General features: G+C 48.8%; 1 protein-coding gene across 1 annotated transcript; it reads right to left on the bottom strand.

Annotated features, from left to right (window-relative positions):
• Positions 1-3,689: 3,689 nt before the first annotated feature.
• Positions 3,690-17,653, bottom strand: Itih3 (inter-alpha-trypsin inhibitor heavy chain 3). Its single transcript, XM_028787540.1, has 22 exons — positions 17,523-17,653; positions 16,882-16,902; positions 15,833-15,999; positions 15,632-15,736; positions 15,268-15,430; positions 14,650-14,763; positions 13,670-13,795; positions 13,347-13,463; positions 12,676-12,844; positions 12,021-12,146; positions 11,589-11,770; positions 9,990-10,175; positions 9,701-9,840; positions 9,312-9,466; positions 8,681-8,683; positions 7,863-7,895; positions 7,581-7,616; positions 7,319-7,432; positions 6,641-6,845; positions 4,780-4,952; positions 4,488-4,599; positions 3,690-3,931 (listed from the first exon to the last, which is right to left on the bottom strand). Exons 1-22 carry the CDS (start codon positions 17,613-17,615, stop codon positions 3,802-3,804), a joined length of 2,670 nt encoding a protein of 889 aa, XP_028643373.1. The 5' UTR covers positions 17,616-17,653; the 3' UTR covers positions 3,690-3,801.
• Between the last annotated feature and the right edge of the window lie 3,556 nt (positions 17,654-21,209).

Below are 21,209 nucleotides of genomic sequence, written 5' to 3'. Positions count from 1 at the left end.
GCTGCCTACATCCAGTGTGGGTCTTCCCACTGTGATTAACCCAATTAATAAAATCCCTCACAGGCTGACCAAGGCCCAAACAAGTCCTCCCCTAGACTCCGTTCACAAGTGATTCTGATTCTGTCAAGGTGAAGAAATTAACATTGACGGTGCTGACTTGCTCATCCTGGGGATGTCAAGAAAGACTTCCTAGGGGTGAGTCTGAAGGACAAAGAGAAGGTCACTCTGAGTAAGTAGGCCAAGAATACCCATGAACAAGGGACAGCGGGAACCTGGGCCTAGAGACATGACACTGAACTGAGTCCTGAGAAAGAGAAAGAAAGGTGCTGTAGGCTAGGAGAAAAAGGGCCAGTCCCGGCAGCATACCCTTCACCTGGAGCAAGGCCCATGTTCCGACATCTGCCTCTCAGCAAAAACAGGGGAACTGAGGTACTGTGGGATTAGGGAGAAGATACAGCCAGCCTAGTGTCTTTCTGAGTGGAGGTGCTTCCCTGCTTGTGTGTTGAGGAAGAGGCAGAATTTGGCCTGGGTTAATTCTCTAGCCTTCTTCCAACATTCCCCCTGGATCAAGGGAAGGCCTTCAGTTTGGGAGTCAAGTCTCATGCTACTACTCTCTCTAGAGTGGGATCGACTAGGAGTCACCTTCCCTCCCCTCTAGGCCCTTGGCCAGTTTGAGCACTGGAAAGCCAGCATTGGTGCCAGCAGTGGGGAATGCCTGTAGGCCTTCTGTAGTGGGAGGTATGACAATTCTTGTGAACTATGGCCACATGCCACCCCCCTACCCCCACACACACATGCACACGCACATGCATTCTGCAGTGAAGATGGTCCCGGGTTAGATTCCGAACTCTAGCTTTATTGAACTCTCTGGTAGTCATCTAGCAAGCCACCCACTGTTTCCTTCTCCAGGATCTTCTGCCCAGCATCACTTTGGTCCTCAGCCAGAGACAGCAGAAGGAGCAAAGGGTCCAGGCAGGATGGTCACATGACAGTTAGAAGCAGCTTGTGTGTCTGGAAGCTGAATGGTGCAGAGAAACACCTGGAGTATGGACAGAAAGTAGAGAGGACAGGAAGCCTCTTGTCTCAAGAGGGATGAAGGGGATGTCCTAGTGCACACAGAGATGAAGGGGATGTCCTAGTGCACAGAGGGATGAAGGGGATATCCTAGTGCACAGAGAGATGAAGGGGATGTCCTAGTGCACACAGAGATGAAGGGGATGTTCTAGTGCACAGAGGGATGAAGGGGATGTCCTAGTGCACACAGAGATGAAGGGGATGTCCTAGTGCACAGAGGGATGAAGGGGATATCCTAGTGCACAGAGGGATGAAGGGGATGTCCTAGTGCACACAGAGATGAAGGGGATGTCCTAGTGCACAGAGGAATGAAGGGGATGTCCTAGTGCACAGAGGGATGAAGGGGATGTCCTAGTGCACAGAGGGATGAAGGGGATGTCCTAGTGCACAGATTCAGGTCGAGCAAGAGTCAACTCTGCTCTATGCAAAGCTCCCTAGAAGCCCACGTACTCTGACTGGAGATTTCTTAAAGTCCCTCTCTAGACACCCCTCTGTCTCCCTAAGACACCCAGGATCACTGGAAGAGAGAAAGTGGCCACCATGAGGTGACAAGAGGATCCCATCGAGTCCTGGCTGCCCTGAAGGCAGTTGTGAAGATAAGAACTGTGTTACACTCTGCCTCAGATCCTGGCTGTGGGTATCTTGCCTGGCTGCTGACTCCCAGGGTGGTGACTGGGTACATGGAGGTGAGTCAGTGGGTGGATGGCCAGGTGGGTAGTTAATAGATAAGTGGTGCTATGTTTTACATCTGGAGTGTCACCAAAAACCTATGTGCTTAAAGCTTGGTCACCAGCCTGCAGCGCTATTAGGAGGTAATGGAATCTCAGAAAGTTGGGTGTAGTGGAAGGAACTTCGGTCACTAAGGGCCATGCCGTTAAAGGGAACCCTGGATTCATATGCTCTGTCTGTCTGTCTGTCTCTCTCTCTCTGACTCTCTCTCTCTCTCTCTCTCTCTCTCTCTCTCTCTCTCTCTCTCTCTCTCTTCCTCTCCTCCTCCCCTTCTTCACTCTCTTTCTGAAACAGGGTCTCCTGTCTCCTGTATCCCAGGCTGGCCTTGAACTCCTGATCATCATTCCTCTACCTCCTAATTGCTGGGATCACAAGAATGAGCCACCATTTGTATCTCTCTGTCCTCCTCCCCATCTTCCTCCTCCTGTCTGCCTTCAGTTTTTAACTTTCTTTTTGTTGTTGTTTGTTTTGTTCTGTTTTTGAGATAGAGTCTTGTATGTGCCCAGGCTGGTCAGCAGCTCTCTATAACCTAGGCTGACCTCAATTCTCTTGCTTCTGCCTCCCGATTGCTGAGCTTACAGGCATGTGTCACCATGCCTGGCTCTCTTTTTCCTTTTTGGCTACCATAAGTTAAACAGACTTCTGCCGATACATGCCCCCACCGGGATGGATTGTGACACTACCACAGTGTCAGCCAGGCAGCCATAGGTTGACTTCTGAAGTCATGAGCCAAAATGAATGCCCCGTCTTGTTACTGTGTAAATATGGAATGTCCTCCACTGGCTCATGTGTTTGAACACTCAGCCTACCAGATAGTAGCACTGTGTTTGGGGCAGTCATAGAACCTTTAAGGGGTGGGGCCTAGCTGGAGGAAATGGTCACTAGGGGTGCAGGTCTTCATGAGTTAGACCAGACCTGCTTCCTTCTCCAGTTTCTTCTTCTGATCTTGAGTGTGGAGAGCCTTTGAGGCTGCTTGGCAGGAATCCGACATTGGCCAAGGACAAGGAAATGGGCTTTAGGCAGGAATCTGACTTTGGGCCATCACAAGGAAATAAGTTCAGGCAGGAGTCTATTTTTAGGCTAAAACAGAGAAGTAATTTCAGTCAGGAATCCAAGTCTTAGGCTAAAACAAATAAGTAGGCCTCAGACTTGAATATGACTGTGGGCTAGGACAGGGAAGTAGGCTCAGATACTTTGTCATCCTGATGAGCCCTTAGAAACAGCGATCATGAGAGTGATCACGGGGTGATCACAGGACTCTGTATATTGCCTTGTTTGTTCCTTGACTGTTTGTTTCTATTGTATTGTTGGTTCCTCAACCTAGAACTGACCTAAATACTTGCATGTAATTAAAAGGGTTTAAAAGAAAAGTTGAATTAAACAAACCTGCCTTCAGCCTCAGAACTGGCTGGGTTCATGCTGCAATTTTGTCTAATCCTCTCTTTTCTTCTAGTCCTCACTCTTGCGCTGGAGAACCTGTTGACTGACTGAGCGGGCTTGGTCACGAGATATGAGTAAGCCACCTGGCAAGCTCTTACCTCCCCTGACCAAGGCTCAACTACATGTGTCCCTCACCATGATGAACTATGCCTTCTCCAATCTTCTTCCCTTCCTCCAGTATGCTGCTTCTTGTTACCATGATGAGAGAAGGAACTCTTGAGCCATGCCCTGATGTAAGATATCCCTGGATTTTAGACTCACCCCACTCCACCCTTCCCGGTGTCTCAGAGACTCTTTGCTCATCATCAACTGTGGATTCCCAGAGGTGTCACCCCAACCAACTCTGTCCCATGCTTGCCTCAGCTGAGACCCCCAGGAAGCTGCCTTCCTAAAGCCATCTCGTGTCTTGAGTAGTGGCTCATGAAGGCTCTCGGAGACTAACACTGTTTCGGTTTACATGGTGGGCTTTATTGTCCTGGTCCTTCCCACAAACCCTGTTCTGTGCCCTTTTTCCAGGCAACCCAGGCCTTCTACTTCAGCAGCAGCTGGGATGTGTACTCAGAACAAGCTGGGGACAATATAGTCGGTATGGACACCATCAATTAGCCCTTCCCCATTGTTATGGACAAACCAACAGATGACCTTGGTGCCAACACTGGCATCCTTTCTGTAATCTTTCTGGGATCCCCTGGGAGAAAAGAAAGAGATGTTAAAGGCACAGGGTGAGGCAACTTGGCTGCAGACTTCATGGACTGAAGGTTGAAGGAGATTCTTTTTAGTAATTTTGCAGTGCTAGGATTAAATCCAGGGCCCCCCATGTCCCAGGTATTTGCCACCTTGCTATATCCCTCCACCTAACCCCTAAAGAGGAATTTTTTTCTTTGATATTTTAATGTTTAAAGTAGGGTCTCCTGTAGCCTAGGCTGGCCTTGAACTTGCTGTATAGGCAAGGACCTGAACTCCTGATCTTCCTACCTCCACCTCTAAGGGCTGAGCTAGCTCTTCTAGGTTGAAGAGCCTAGAGTTGTTTTGTCAAGAATGAAGTCATGTGATTGTCCTTTCTAGGGAGCCAGGTTTGAGCTAATCCTTGATTAGGAGAAGTCTAAGAGGACCAAGACCTCAAGAAGAAATAAGGGTACCCCAGAGAAAACAAGAGCCTGCCAAACTGGGTGCCATGGCACAGAGAGTTCTTTCTTCCTGTCTTGGTACTAGGTGAGGTGAGGGTGTCAGAGATGCTACCTCACCTTGTGACAGTCAACTGGTGACTCTTCACCACCATTGTGGCATCTGGCTTTGTGGGGTCAGAGCCTGGACGGATGTCAAACACTTCAAAGTCAAAGGGTTGGAAGAACTGGCCTGGGGATGAAAACATTAACAGTGACCTCTGTCTGTTCCCATGGGGGCCATGGCACTGGCCTTTCAGGACTGACAGGCATGTCGTGAACAGGTACAGGTGGCTAAGTAGCTGGTAGCTTTGCATATCTATTCCCGGTGATTTCACAGAACTAAGCAGCTTGCAGTTTTAGCACTTCATACCCAGCAGCCCATGTGTCTGTGCTGACATCCGGTGACTATCCACCACGTAGAACCCTAGGAAGTCCTGGTGAACCGGATGTTTCTTCCAAACCTGGTGTAGGACGATCACAAAGCTAATCCCATCTCCAAAGGACACCACCATATTCTTTTTCCTGTTGATTGTTACAGACAGCCTAGGAGAGAAGAGGAGGCCTAAGTAGTTATGTCTCATGGCCATAGCATTAACCGTCTGAGTCAAGGGCTTTTCAGCAAGGCCACCAAGCACATGTCACCTGAAGGGACACAGTTGCCAGACACTACCTCAATGTTGTGATAAGGCTGTCGCAAATATGTCATCTGTGCCCTCGACAGAGTGGACCTTGGTTCCTCTGGGGGCAAGAAAGAGCCTAGAAACTCAGAGGCCTGGGACCATCTCAGGCTCTGTGTGACCCTGGGCAGGATAGACCCTCTTTGAGCCTCAGTGGGAATAGTGGGATCCCTGGGATTCCAAAACAGGAAGAGCTATGAAGCTTTGGAACTAGCAGACTCAGCAAAAGAAGCTGCAAATCCATCCTTCCTCCTACCTTCCCTCCCTCCTTTCTTTCCTGCTTATTTTTCTAATTAATTTTAATTTTTTAAAAAAATATTTTAAGTAAAACATTTTATACAATTTACTTTTATCATGTTTCCCTTCCCCATTTCCTTCCAGATCTTCCCCACCCAGCTATATATTCTCTGCCTATTTTTCCTCAGACATACACATAGATAGATAGATAGATAGATAGATAGATAGATAGATAGATAGATAGATAGATGATAGATAGATGATAGATAGATGATAGATAGATAGATGATAGATAGACATATAGACAAAAACAAAATCAAAACAAACACAAACAAGCAAAAGACCAATAAAACAAACAACCAAATGAACCAAAACAAGAGTCTACAAAACAAAAGATCCACAAAAGCAAAGCGAAACAAAACATGGAGTCTATTTTGCATTGGCTAATTACTCCTGGGCCTGGGCTGCCCTGGAGTGTAGTTGTTATACCCAGTGACATTCTCCTGGAGAAAACAGATTCTTCCTTTGCCATTGGGTATCAATTTCAAGTAGTTTCTTGGTGAGGGTAGGCCTTTGAGTCTACTTCCCCTTCTCGATGCTGGCACCTCATCTGGCTTGAACCTATGCAGGTTTTGTACATGTTGCCAAGCTCTCTGTGAGTTCATACGCTAGGCTGGAACTTGTCACATAACCCATGCCGAGCTCCTGGTTCTGTCTCCCAGTTGCAGGGATTAGAGATGTTTGCAATCACACTCAACCCGCCTGTCTGCTCAGGAATGGGTTCTTGCAAGGGCTGATGAAATGGCTCATTGCATAGAGGAGCTTGCTGCACAAGCTGGATGGCCTGAGTTCAGCCCCCAGAATCCACATGACTCAGGCAGAAGTAGAGAGAGCTGAGTTCACAAAGTTGTCCTCTGACTTACTCATGACATGTGTTGTCAGTGGCAGAGATGGGGGGGGATAGATAATAATAATAAAATTTTAGAGATGGGGCCTTGCTATGTTGCCAAGGCTGGTCTTAAACTTGTGGCTTCAAGCAGTTCTCTGCACTTAGGCCTCCCGAGCACTGGATTATGTGTGCGACTCTGCACATGGCTTCCGTCTAAAGCTTTCACACAGTCATGGCTTTCCTCAAAGTAAGTCCTGCACACTGTCCAGCTACAAATTTTGGCTATGACAGGGGTCTCAAGGACTGGTGCCCTCTCCTATGGTTAGCGTCCTTTGGGAACTGCATTCGGGCCATCAGTCTCTCCTGTGACTCCTGTGAGAATCCTGCATGTCCCTCCCTCCCCAGCCTTGGAGATACAGAGAACTTACCCGGTCTGTGTGACTGTGACTGTGTCTAGCCAGCTGAACGTGCTCAGTGCATCGCCATTCCCCAGGATGATCTTCTCCGTGGTCACTTCAACCCGGAAGTCCATCCAGGCATTGGTAATGCCCAGTTTGCCAAAATAAGTTTTCCCTGTCTTGGAAGAAGTGTCACTTCCCTTATCTCCAATGATCTGTCCAGTCACAGTGATACCTGCCAGAGGGGTGGGTCAACAGGAGACCAGTGAGGTCTTTTGAATCCATTATGGCTTGTAGACATGTCTTCCTCTTTAACAAGGCAAGCTGAGGGATAGCAGAGGCAGAGCCTCAAGGAAACACCAGAGGGTCAGAGCCAAATCCCATGCTAGAAGCTTCAGGTCTGAGGCACACTGTAGACCTTCTCTCTGTCCTGGGTCAGGGAATGTTGTGAGAGAAAAAAATACTGCTCCCAATACAGGAGCCAGTTCCACCCTCAATGTCAGGCTCTCTCTAATAGCATCAGACAGTGGGTCTGTCTCTAGTAGCACTAGGCACTTAGTGGGTATTGTTGTTTGGCTGACCCCTCCTCCCTTGTTCAGAGTGTTCTGCATATAAAGATGGATAATTACTAGAGTCAGGAAGACCTGGTCCATGGACTCACCTGGGCACACAGATCCTGACAGAAAGAACCCCAGCTTGTAGCCCCACCTGTGACTGGGTCCTGAATAAGGCGCAGCACCGTGCCAGGCTTCTCATCAATGTTGAAGCAAATGGTGTCATTCTTTCCTGGGACTTGGATGATGAAGTGGGGGTCCCCATCCACTGAGAGCACATCAGAGAATGGGCTGGCACCCTGTAGCACAGGACTACCCTGGCCTCCTGGCCTTGCCAGGACTCCTGGGCCTGTAGGCAGATGCAAGACACCCATAACCCTGAACCTTGACCAGGGCAGGGGAGCCAAGCAACTCACCATAATAGTAGGGGGTCTGACTGGACTGGTGACTGGCTATGGAGCAAAGGGAGACCAGATTGAACGAAGCAAGCTGTCCTGGGGAGATCTGGAATCTCCACTCACAAATTGGCTTATACCTCTCCCAATTTGACCCCCCAATGATTTTGTTCCCTCTTCCCTCTCCACCAGCATGCAACCTCCCCAGGACACCTGGTCAATCGGCCTGTGACAGAGGTTGATTCAGGAATCACTATAGGGTCCAGGGCAGGGAAAGCTCTGGGTGCAGTCACATGTACTCACTCAAGTAGGCCATGGACTTGGTCTCAGAGATGGCTAGTAAAACATCAGAGGGCAGTCATGAGCAACAGCCAAGGACTTCCCCAGCTCCCAGCCTTGCACTTTTGGTCAGCCTGAGGCTACTGGTCCCCAATGGGGTCCCAACATTGGCAGACTTACTCAGGGAACCCTTTTCAGGTAGTACGGGTGTCATCTAAATGCTAGGAGCATATAGATGTGGCTGAAATGTAAATCTATCAAATCGTCAGCCTCCCCCTCATGAGCAATGTTTAGAGTCCTCTGTGAACTCTGCAGCCACTAGGTGGGATAGGCTGAGACCCACAACGTCTATTGTTCCTTAGTGGTCGGTAGCGCCCGAGACTTGTGCTTCTTAGAGATTCAGGTGGGCAGCTTGGCAGGGGCCGAGTCTTGCCTGATGTTAGCGGGCTGGAGGGGTACAATGTTCTAATTTTACAGTGAGAGAAATGTGGGGTGCCTTGGTTCCCAGACACCTTCAGCATGGGCACTGGGCCCATGAGTCCTCTCTGGGCTTTGTGCACTCACATAATGAGAATTACAAGAGTCCCATGTGGGTTGCTAGATATCAAAATTACTTATTTTTGCAGATTAATAGGGCACTGTCATTGATTGGCCCATCTTAAGATAGAGAAGCAATCTTCAACCTATTGAATGGGAACCCAGAGACTTGGCATGAGTCTGAAAGCTCTATTCAGTCCCTCTCTCCCTCCCTCTCTCCCTCCTCTCTCTCTCTCTCTCCCTCCCTTTCTCCTTCCCTCCCTCCCTCCCCTACTCTCTCCCTCCATCCATCACATGAAGCTTACCTTCTAACATGCAGGCACAGTGAGGGAGGAAGAAGAAGAGCCATATTAGACACAGACTACTGACTAAGACCATTGCAACCAATGAGAGGGCTCTGTGGCCTGCCTTAGCACTAGCTTTGTCCCCATAGGGTATCCCCTAGAACCAAAAACTCCTAGAAAACAGGGACTGTGGCTAAAAGAGATCATCATCCCCCGTGCCTCTCAGTACCAGGCTCCCATGAAGTTGCTATACATATTTGGGACTCCTCTAGTAAGTACAATCTGGGGTCTTGTTGAAGATGTTTGGTCTCAGATTCCAACTCTCAGGGCCTCTTTTTCCCACACATCCTGGGGTCCCTGGTAGTTTGTTCCAGGTCTAAATTTGGGGTGAGTAGCACCTCTTGTCTAACTGGTTCTAGGTGGTATGCTCTCTTGGCTTCCATCCCTTGAGAGACTTAGAGACTCCTACTGGCCCCCACCTCATGAACCTGATAACCACTTCACTCTTTCCATATCCCTTCAGATACTTCCAAACACGCCCCTCTTCAAAAGGTCTGGTATCCCCAGCCTAGACAATTCCTCTGCTGGGATTCTAGGGTCCATGGTCTTAGAGGGAGGATTCTAGACTCTGGCCTTCTCTCCCTGTGCCCACCTTCCCCAGGTTTGTCAGCAATGGATGTCTGGTCCTCATTGTCCTCAGGCTTGGTCACCACCATGGAGGTCAGTGGAGTTACAAAGTGGTACTTGAGGGACAGCTCGAGGGCTTCCGCTGTGATGTTCTCCTTCTCATCCCCATGGGCATTCTTGCTGTGAGGAACAGCTCAGAGTCGGCCCAGAACACAGCACACTGCTTCCTTTCCCATTAACTCCCCAACCAGACCAGAATCTCCAGGGACAGCTAGGGACCATCTCCCCTCCCTCTACTGCCCACATCCTTGGTCCTGCTCAGTGGAGCTAAACTGGGGGCAGGGAGGGGTGTTCAGAGCTGTGATCAGTGCTAGACAGCTAGGTATTCCTCAAAGTGAGGGTAGGCCAACTCACCGTTTCTCCAGTAGCTGCTCAATAGTGAGGTAGGCCCAGAGCCGCTCAATGTAGTCCCCAAAAATGTAGCCTTGTTCCTTCAGGGCTGCGTCCATTTCCTTCATGTCTACCTCCTCTGTGAAGGTCAGGTCATTCAAGGCCTAGGTGGAGAATTAGAGCAAGTGGGGAACTGAGAGCCAGATCATGGAGTTGTGGTGGCCAGGTCAGAGGATGCCATTCCCAGATGCCTTGGGTTCGTTGCTGCTGTCCCTTCATTCCCAGCATGCTCCAGGTGTCCATTCCCACTCACCCCGTGGCCCTTCACATCTGCTTTGAAGTTGTCCATGTTCCTGTCCACCAGGCGCCCTGCTACAACAATCTCAGAGCCGTCATAGAAGTGGGGGTAACTGTTTCTGGTGAGGTCCAGGATGGCATTCTCGGGGTATTCCACCTCCACATTAGTCAGTAGTGGGTTAGCTACCTCCTCATAGAAGCCCTGTAAGTCAGATCAGAGATCCAGACACCTCAGACCTGCCCCCCGCAGGGAAGACATGGAGAAGGCCGGAATAGGTTGGTCTCACAAATGCTACAAGGCGACATTTGGTCCTCAAGGGCTGAACTGATCCTTTCCCTTGGTCTTCATTTCTAAATGCCCCTGACTGTGCCCTGGAGTCTAAGAGGGCACTCTCTGTATGAATACACTGCAGTTGTATTCAGACACAGCAGAAGAAGGTGTCCAATCCTATTACAGATGGTTGCTGGGAATTGAACTCAGGACCTCAGGAAGAGCAGTGAGTGCTCTTAACCACTAAGCCACCTTTCTAGCCCGTAAATGTTGAGCTTCTTTTATTACTATTACTATTATTATTATTACTATTATTATTATTATTATTATTATTATTATTATTTGGTTTTTCAAGATATGGCTTTTCTGTGTGGCCCTGGCTGTCCTAGAACTCTCTCTGTAGACTAGGCTAGGCTTGAACTCACAGAGATTCTCCTGCTTCTGCTTCCTGAATGCAAGGATTAAAGGCATGTGCCACTACTGCCTGGGCTGTCCCCACTGTCTTAAAGACTAGAGGGAATAAAAGGAAAGGACAGAATTCTGGGTGCAGAACTTTGGATAAAGAAATGTTAGCCAGAGAAAGGGATGAGGTCAGAGGGGAGAAAAGCCCTGGGGTCCCCTACAAGTGGGGGCATGGTCTGCCACCAAAGGGAGGTCCTAGATTCAGGTTGAAGAGTGAGGCACACAGTTATATTTGGCTAGCAAATATTTTAAAATATTGTTTTATTGCATAAAGATCTGTGTCTGCCATGAGTCAGATTTGTACTACACCCCCAACAGCCTAATACTCAGAGTGCAACCTTATTTGGAGGTAAACTCTCTACACAGATAATCCAATGATGTCATGAGGTTGGGCTCTAATCCAATATGCCTTGTGTCCTTATAAAAAGAGGAAATTGGATACAGACACACATGAAGAAATGCACGGGAAGGCCCAAAAAGAGAATTGCGGCAAGTCAAAAATTGAGGCTAATACAAACCTTTCCCTCAGAGAGGAACCAACCCCCTGTCACCTGATCTCATATTTGTAGCCTCTAAGACCATGAGACAGTGTTCCTGTTATTTGAGCCACCTTGTCAGCAGTCATATACTTCCTTATGACAGACTTAGGAAATGTTTGGGCAATGCTTACATAAAAATTATTTACTGTTCATGAGACATGTACATTAACTGAGTGTCCTGTGTTTGATCTGCCATTCCTGTGTAGGAGGCAGCTCTGTTTTATGTAGATTAGAACAAGATGCAGCCAGAGGTACATTTAACAGAGAGGAGGTTCCATCTGATACCTGTAGTTGTCATGTGGTGGAGATAACTTCGAGAAACAGTACGTGAGGTAAAATGTACCTGCAGTTGCAAGTTGGCGTCAGAATCTTCATAAATGCGCCGGGCAAACCCGTGGTTCTCCAGGGCCAGATTCTCCAGGAAAATATAATTCATATTGTGGCCAAAACCCAGGTTATACAAAGGGAACTTGCCCCCAATGGCATTCCGGACATTTTCCTGGATCTTTTCAGGTCTGCTCTCGCCTGTGGAAAGTGCCATTCATGCTGGGGATTGCTTCCACGAGCTCTGCTGGCAAGATCTACTCTACACGCAGAGCTCGTAGGGAGCCTTGACAAGGATGGGCATGTACCTGCCTTTAAGGGCCTCACAAGATTCTAGGGAACCCCAAGAAAAGACATCCAAAGTCTTGTAGTGAGCGAGCTACACAGGCAGGCACGCAAGCAAGCAGGCAGGCAGGCACGCACTGTGGGCTCAAGCTTCCCTCTCCCTCACCAGTATTGGCATCCCCATCTGTCAACATGATGACGATGGAGGTGCTCCTCTCCGGGACAAGGTGGTCCTCTCGGGCCTTGTTCAGCATTTCAATGCCCCTCAGCAGCCCATCGTTGATGTTGGTCACTGTACACCAACAGAAAGACAGAACCATTGGGGTAGGGAGTGTCCTTGGGGTGCCAGAGTATAAGGCTGTTGAAGGAGACTGGGGCAGTAGACCCTGCTCTTGTACCAAGGACTGTGCCATCCTGTACATAGAAGTACCCAGTAAACATTGACATGGATGAACAGCATAGAGTTTCACACTGACAACAAAGGGGTGCTACAAGGTTCCAAATATGTGATGATTATAGCAACTTGGCAAGGAGTCAGATGGAGTCACCAGGAGTGGAAAGGAAAGTGATATAGACGTTCCTGGTTTCCATAGGAAGCAGGGTTCCCTATGGCCTTATCATGCTGAGACTTGTGGGCACCAGGATGATGGATTAGAAGTGCTTAGAACAGGTTTCCCTAGGCTGTAGAGGAGGCACCCTGGTGTCTGGTCTTCAAGTCTGAGGTCTACCCCAACGGAGAGGCACGACAGAGATGGGCTGCCAGTACAAGAAAAGGGAACTGGTCAAATACACATCACACATCTGGCCCACCCCCAGCTCACTGCTTTGATCATTGATGTTCTTCACAAACGCCCTGGCCTCCTTGAGGTTTGCAGGGGTAGCTTGAACTAGGTGATCTTTCCAGGTGGTCACATCAGTGCTGAAGAGAATGAAATTCAGATAGTCATCTTCTTTCATGTCATCCAGGATTTTGAGAAGGGCTTCCCTAGTCTGTGGGAAGAAGGAGACAAACAGACCATAAAGACTCACAAGAGAGATGAGCCAGGTTGCTTCCCAGCCTAGGCTGACAGAGGAGCTCCTACCTTATCCTTGTGAGTTAGCATTGCCCAAGGCCCCAACTCCCTGTGAAAGTGGGTAAAAGCTTTGAGTATTCTTACTCTGTCTGATCCCTCCTTTTCCACCAGAAATACTAGAATCATCCGTCTTTTTAAAAAAAGAAAAAAGAACCTCGGGGCTGGAGAGATGGCTCAGTAGTTAAGGGCACTGGATGTTTTTCCAGAAGTCTTGCGTTCAATTCCCAGCAACCACATGGTGGCTCACAATCATCTATAATGTGATCTCATGCCCTCTTCTGGCATGCAGGTGTATAAGCAGATAGAGTACTCACACATTAAAAATAATAATAATAAAAATTTTAAAAACCTCTTCCTCCTTACCTTTCTACACCCCAGTGCTGCCCTGGGTGCTGGGAGGGGGTTGGATGAAGACAAACCTGCTGGATTTTCCGACCAGACATGGAGCCGCTGACATCAATCACAAAGACTATGTTCTTAGGCACCACTGGAAGGCCTTGGGGTGCAAAGAAATGCACAAAGTAGCCATTGACTATCTGCAAAGGTGGGAGAGAGATGGAGGCCAAAGCCCATTTAACAATGTCTCTTCTTACAAATGGAAGTCAAAAGTTTGTCCCTGGGGAAAAGGTGTCCCATTTCCACTCCTCAGGAGGTGCTGTGCAAGGGATCTGGTACTAAAGATAGGATATCAGGCCTCTCTCCACCATGATGATGGATTAGCAAGCAAGCCATCGACCTCTACCTGCACATTTCCTGGAGACTCTCTGTTCACGTCATAGATGATGGTGAAGTCCCCGTTGAGGAGGGAGTCTGTACAGGTTGGGCATGAGCGCTGCTGGTCTAAGCTGGGCTTGAAAGACACACGCCCCTGGGGGGAAGAGGGAAGAACCTTGAGCTTAGTGAAGGCTGCCCACTGACATACAGGAAGAACCGGCAATACCTCCTGGATAAAGCTGCTCCCACGTCCCATCTTTCTGAATACCTCCCTCCCTGGGGGATCAGAACCTGTCTGGGGTGGGGAGGGCTATCATTTTCATTTAGTCTTTCCCCTCCCTTTTGGCTGCCTCATCCCAACTCCTTAGCTCAGCTCCAGAAGTTACTTGGGCATGGGAGCTTTGCCCCATATGAGAGAACCTTGTGCTGAGTGATTTATGCATTGGAGTTGGTACCCAAAGGGGCTCGAAAGGATGCAAGTGGGGAAGTGGGTGTTAGAGTGAAGGAAACTTGGAGCGTCCGGACACCAGCAGCTCTCTTGAATGTAGGCTCTTTGAACGTCTCTCTGGAGAGCCTAGACAGCTGAGGTTTATCTTTATATTTCCTCGTCCACTTCCCATTGGCACTGGGCTCCTGCCCTGGAATAGCATGGGGCTGTGACTGGTGTCAACTGCCCAGCACCAAGAATGAGAATTAAACCAATTCTCTTTATTCTTCCATCCCTTAGTGTGGAGTCAGCAAAGCTAGCCTCAGTCCCTTGATCTGCAACCCCATCCCTGTTCATGTATTTGCTAAGGTAGAATGGAACTGGGATTTACAAATGGCTTCCTGTCTTCTTGTTGTCCTGGTAGAGTTGAGACCCCAACTCTTCTAGCAGGTTGGCATTAGCATTCCCTGCCTCCAGCATTCGCCCTGATGACCCAGTTGACAGACAACCCTCACCACGCTTAGATCAGCAAAGTCAAAGCCTATCCCCTGCACTCCAAGCCCCAGAGGTATCTACATCACCTTTTTCCCTGAGAAGGACTTGGTGAGGGCGCTTCCCAGGAGGTCATTAGTGATGAATGAGGCTTCAGCATCCAACATGCTGATGCCCTGCGGCTCGAAGATGTGTGCATCAATCTGAAATGGCCAAATGAAGGAGATGTCATACTGGGACAGTGCAGAGGTCTGGGACATAGTCAAGGGGAATGACATGGGTCTGTGGTGATACAGGGAGCCTCACAGATGACAGTGATGCCTACTAGGAAAGTTCAAATGGCGTAGCCGCACAAAACATTTGCATCATCTGTCTGCCATTGATCCCAAGTTCCACAACCACAGTATTTCTATCTCCTTTTCCTTTTAACCTTGATGTAGATAAAATGGACCAGTTGCAAGTGTTTCGGAAGGGCTTTGTGGTACAGTCCTTAAGGGCCCTGGCGCTAAAGCATCATCCCCTTGGCTCCCAGTTGTTGTAGCTAGAGCCACTGTGCTGCTTCCAAACCTCCTCGGCCAAGCACAGGGACTTGGAGATATGTCCTTGGTGAAGCTCTTAAATCTGCCCTCCTTCTCCCACCCTGACCCTACGGCCTTTGCCTAGGCTTTCTGTGGTTCTGAGCAGGACATGCAGGAATGGGTCCTTACCTCAAAGTGCCTGACCAGTTGTTTGGGCTGGACCTTAAGGTACATCTCGTACTTGCCCTTGTTTCTCTTGAGCAGCTCTTCATAGGTTAGCTCAAAGGTGACTTTGCTGCCTGCAGCCACATTGACAGACACTGTGAATTTCTCCAGTTTCCTCCCAGAGGCCCTAGGGCAGGGGTGCAAGACAGTACTTAGCACAAAGAGTTCAGGAACCCATCCTTCATTAGGTTCAAGTCTCAGGTTAGAGAGCTCACTATCTATTCAAAACCTCAGTTGATTTAAAATGGGATATTTTGGGGATACACATAGTTGCCACGACAATAATCACAGTTGCTTTCTTCTCTCAAAGCCCAAGATCCATACTCACTTGACCAAACCAGCTGTCTTGCCCTGGGACACAGCCTTTTCATATTGTTTCTGGGCAACTTCCTTCTCCTTGACATTCCCAGGATAAGTGACACCATCAATGATCCTGCAGATAAAGAGTTTAGGGGAAGGGGCTGTCACACTGGGCCAGAACCTTCCCCCCACCAAGGAACTTAAAGTGAGCAGCTCTGGTGGCACCCACAAGGTGAAGTTGGTGATGAAGGCTGTCTTAGGCAGCTCCACATCGAAGGAAACCTCCTTGGCCGTGTCTGCACGGTTGACAGCCCTTGTGGTGACAACATTGTGAGCAAAGCGGGACGTCACCTTGCAGCTGATCTTGGTGCTGTAAACCTCAATGCCATCCACCACCTGTGGGAGAGGTGGGCCAGGATCACTGGGTGGTGATTAGCTAAACTGCATCCTGGGATCAACCTGGCTGCATCCTTTCCAAATTCCCCGTCATGGGCTCTGAGTTCCTGGGGTGTCTTAGTCCTCCTAGTCATCCACATTGAGAGTCTGGACAGTGTCCTTTGTCCCACATTCAGTTGGCTGCCACAATGCTCATGCTCTGCCTTCTTAATGCTGCAATCAGCACACAGCTGCAGCCATGGAAATCTTGTAAAAACTCATCTCTGACCCAGGCCTTCTCCTAAGTAAAGCCTTCCCCAGGCTCTTCTTCCGCCTGGCCTTAGGTTTTCCTTGGAGAATCTTGCCTCTCCATATGCTGAGCTCCAGTTCTGCCTAGAAGTCTTTCTCCATCATGGTTCTTCCTACACACTCTTCCCCCATCACACTCTTCTACCTCCTTTGTCCTTTGGTGTTGACTGGTACTTTTATTCAAACAGACACCTCCTTCCTGTGCCGAGTCTCTAGACACCCTCTTTCCAATAGGGGTGATAGTACAGGGCATGCTGGGTTAAGAAAGACTCTAGATACTTTGTAACAGGGTGCTACACCATCTGCTCCCAGTCCTCCTGCAGCCAAGTGCCAGCAAGTACTTGATCAGTGCATGTGAAAGGTAGGTTGCCCCACCCCCCACCCACGCTGCCCCTCACAAAACTGGAGGACTATGGTGGTTATGGTGCTCTTTCCCAAGGGTCTTTGGGTCACATGAGGCTCTGCCAGGATGGGGCCATGAGCTGTTTTCCAGCTCTGGGGCTGCTGCTATTATGACCTGTACCTTCAGCAAGTGGACAAATGCTCCATTCTGCCCCCTCCCCGCTCAGTCTGTATCCTCCCGGAAGTTCTTACCCCTTCTGGGAGGCTCCGTTTCTGTAAATACAAAGACAAACAAAGAGGTCAGGACAAGCGCAAGATCAGCAAAGGCCTGGGTGCAGGTTCTGGGCTAGGGCCAGGGCTCAGAGGCACAGGACCCTCCAGGCCATGTGTTAGAGAGGGACATGGAATAGTTGGAGAAAGGGATGTGCCATCAGGTCACCTATGGAGGAGGCCAGGACATCCTAAGCTGTCTCATGCTCTGTATGCCCCCAACTTACTTGGCCTCTCCTTCTGCTCTCCCTTGCCTCTGGTCCCTTTAGTCATCTTTCCAGAACAACTACCCACTCAGCAGGCTCAACCTAGCATTTTGTAGAGGCCTCTGCATCTGCTTTGTACCTAAGATAGGCCTTTGTAGACCTCGATGAGAAGTTCACGATTCATCATCCGTTTTTAGGTGGACTAACTGAAGCCTGGGAGTTTGACGAACTCGGGTGTGTTAAATAGCATGTTGGTTTATCAGTCCTACCTGGAGCTCAGTTCTCCAGAGCCCAACACTGTCCTAGTAACACCGTCCAGTCCTTATCCTCCTCTTCCCCTCACTCAGAGGACTTGGACGGAGCTTTCTACCCATATGACCCTCAAAGTCTTGATATCAGATAGGAAGTTCGACTCACCCCAAGCAGCCGAAGGGGACTTCTCGGAAAGCCAGAGGTCTCCAAGCCAGACAGCAGAGCCAAGACAAGGCAGGGCCACCACATAGTCATCATTGCTGAGCACACAGGCCTGGCCTGCCTTCTTTATATATGCCAGCCCAGTGTTTTCCAAGCAGGGTCAACGACCTGCACCATGGGGCCAGAGCAGGGGAAGCAGGCAGCAGCTCCGGGAACTGGGGGTGGGTGGAGTAACCACCCAGTGAGTCTGTATGAAGAGGGCCCAGTGGATACAATAAACAGTGTTGAGGCTGCATTCCTGATATTCTGAAGTCTGGAGGCCCTTGGGAAGGCAGAAGCTGTGTGAACCAAATGACCCCCGCTCTCCCTGGTGTGGATGATGGGGATGGTGTGAGCTGCATTTAGAATAGCTGGCATCTCTGCATCTAGGGCTCAATGTTTTAGTCCTTGCCACCCACATTGCCTCTAGTCTGGGCCTGGATCCCAGCTCCATCCTTCACAAGGCAGCCACTCTCCAGCTAGACTCCCCATGGCTGAGCCCTTTGTTCCATTACCTGATGTGTCTGCCAGAAACCCATGAACTGAACCAACTCTGAGTCCTGTAGCCTAGCTCTCTCCGGGGTCTGACTCCAAACTGCTTTTCTGAGTGTCTCTCCCCTGACTGTGTGCCTGCCTGTCTTTTGCTGCATGTATCACCAGCCTGAGGGCCCTGGCTTCCCTCTTCCTTATTAAACAAAAGGTGCTCTTAGTTTTAAAAAAAAAAATCAGCTCTGGATGTTTCTCAGACATCAAGTCCTTGTCATGTGGCCATTCACAGCATGATAGCTTATTTCTTTTTTTAAAGATATATTTTATCTTAATTACGAGTATGTGTCCATTTGTCAGTGTGGGCGTATGTGTACGTGAATGTAGGTTTGTGTGAGACAGACTTCCCTAACATAGATGCTGGGAGACAGACTCAGGTCCTCTGCAAGAACAATATAGGTTCTTTATTGTGAGCCATTTCCCCAGTCCCAACAGACGCTTTGGGAGTCCATCCTGTCACCTTATACTGGACTGTCCCTTCCTAGATAAGACAAGCCTTAATTTGCTCACTGTGTGCTCTAGGACCCTGCCAGGGGTTCACACTTGGCACTTTCTGCATGAGGGCTGGGACCTCCTAAGCCATATCAGGGCCCTCCCAGCCTCTGGCCTCCTCAGGGCAGATGCCCCATGCCCACCATGACATGACTTCTCTGAGGACCTTCCATGTGTTAAGCAGAGTAGACCCTTGCTTATCTGAGCGGAGGCCAGCTACCTTACGGATGGGCCATGCTTTCAGCTGAAAGCTCTGGGCATGCCTGTCAGACGTGCAGAGCTCTAGCTACAGAGAGGATGGCTGAGAGCAGACGCTGAGAGGTGGGGTAAACTGCAGAAAGGCTTAGCCTAATGATTAAAAGTGGCAAGAGATACAGAGCAACAATGACAGGGTTACCAAGTCAGCACAGATGGTGGGGTGACAGGAACTGCTGCCGAGAGACACCCAGCTGGGCAGCACCTACCTGTCCTTAAAAAACCTGATGTAAAGAGCAGACCCCTCAAAACCAGGCCTCTTTCTTAGCACTGGGCACATCCCAGTCACATGGCCATTTTCAGCAGGCTGGGGTTGAAGGAAGCCTGCTTCTCAGTGGCTCCTCCTCAGTGCTGACAGCTACCTGTGGAGCTTTTCCCTGCCTCTTTCATCTGAACCTATCTCTTCCCTCAACACTTCGAGTATGGGGACAGGGGAAACTGGAAATAGGAATTTTATGGCTGCCTAAGAAGGATGGCCAAGAATTTGGAGAAAACTAGAATTGTGCAAAATTAGAATTATAATGTCTCCGTTAGATCCCTAGGCTTGTCCTCAAAAGGGGAAGACGAGCAGGCTGACTGATCTAACCAGTTGACAGTCCTGCTTTCCCAGAATGCCTCTGGAGGTAAATTGATCTCTCCTCCCACAGCAAGTTGATAGATGCGTTGTTGAAGAACTCTGTGTTCCCCAACCTGGGGTAGCCTTTGAGCTCAGCATCTATTGTGCACTTGATGAGATCTAGGGTCACTGGAGAGACAAGCCTCTCGGGGTACTTGTCAAGGATTATCTAGATTAGAGAGAGAAGACCCACGTTAGACGTGGATGTACCATTCTGTGGGATGGGATCCTGAACTGAACAAAAAGGAAATGAGCTGAGTACAGGAGCTCATTGCTCGCTGCTTCCTGACTCGGGATGCAATGTGACCAGCCACCTCCTATTCCTGCCAGCATCTTCCCTGGCGCTGGACTGCATCTTTTTGAATCGTAAGCTAAAATAAACCCTTTCAGCCATAAGTTGCTTTGTCAGGGCATTTTTTTTATCACAGAAACTGTTGTGTGACAGAATTTTGTGAGGAGACACAACATACACACACACACACACACAAAATCTACTCACTCCAGATAGATAGGCCATGACAAACCAAAAAAAAGAAGCTGCCACCTAAGATCAACTTGGTGAACCAATGAGTTTTATTGGGGTTACTTACAGGAATATGAAAGAGGCAACTTTTATAAGAGCAGAAATGACTCTTATAAAAAAAAAAGAGGCAACTTTTATAAGAGCAGAGATAACTGCATCACCAAAGCCCACCCCAGCTTTGGTGACAGCTCACAGCAGCTAGAAATCTGGAGCACAGGGCACAGCCTGCAGGCACTGAACAGGGTGGTGAGTGTCCTTTCTCTTCTAGGCAGTTCAACTGGTGTCTGCTTCTTCCAGGCTGTTTGTCTTGTCTAAGAGTGACTCTAAGTGGCTTTTACTGTTTACATACTATGGTGGTTTAAATTCATATATTTGAATGTTTGGTCACGAGGGAGTGGAACTGTTTGAGAAGGATTACAAGGTGTGGCCTTGTTGGAAGAAGTATGTCAATATGGGTGGGCTTTGAGGTTTTAATAGCCCACACCAGGCCCAGTGTCACTCTCTCTCTCTCTGCCTCCTGCCTATGGATTAGGATGTAAAGCTCTCAGGTACAGCTCCAGAACCATGCCTCACTATTTCCATCTGTGATGATAATGAACTCTCTAAAACCGTAACCAAGCCCCCAATTAAATGCTTTCTTTTATAAGAGTTGCTTTGATCATGGTATCTCTTCACAGAAACTAACACATACTAGCAGTGTTAAAAGTAATTAAGACATATACTTTTGGAAAAGAAGGGTCCTAGTAAATCTGGTCAGTTTCAGGAACTTCCTAAAGCTATTTTGAGTTGTTTACTTCTTGACTTAATGAGCTTTCCTGCAGGGTGGAGTGTTTCAATGTCAGGGGAACTGTTGCTATACAACATTCAACCATGCGGAACTGTTTTTGAAGGCATAAAAGGTCCAAGTTGAGAGAGTCTTCCACCATGCTTCCAGAGATCTATTTAGGCTTGTGTGGCAGGTCAGAGTCCCTGCAAAGTGGCTCTGAGAAACCAGTCTGAAGCTCTAAAAGTGAAACCCAAGTTAGAATGGAGACTCCAGGATATAGAGGCATCCAAGTTGCAAGATGTCTACTGAGGAAAACTGCACGCATGGGGTGGGTCTAACTCCAAAGAGAGGTTATGTGTGCTGCGGGCCATGGAGCTGGAGAGGCATGGCTACCTAGACTCCTTAGCACCCAGATGATTCACAGATGCTCAACATGGAGCTCCAGGATTTGGT

The sequence above is a fragment of the Grammomys surdaster genome, unplaced genomic scaffold (genome assembly GCF_004785775.1).
Source record: "Grammomys surdaster isolate TR1022 unplaced genomic scaffold, NIH_TR_1.0 125669, whole genome shotgun sequence".
Classification (NCBI taxonomy): Eukaryota; Metazoa; Chordata; class Mammalia; order Rodentia; family Muridae; genus Grammomys; species Grammomys surdaster.
This window is presented reverse-complemented; position numbering and strand designations above follow the sequence as displayed.

Coding starts and splice junctions, on each gene's coding strand:
- Itih3 (XM_028787540.1), bottom strand. CDS start 17,615: ATGATGACTATGTGGTGGCCCTGCCTTGTCTTGGCTCTGCTGTCTGGC. Junction 16,903..17,522: donor GTCCCCTTCGGCTGCTTGGG/GTGAGTCGAACT, acceptor TTGTATTTACAG/AAACGGAGCCTCCCAGAAGG. Junction 10,176..11,588: donor ACGCCAACTTGCAACTGCAG/GTACATTTTACC, acceptor TCTGACTTACAG/GGCTTCTATGAGGAGGTAGC.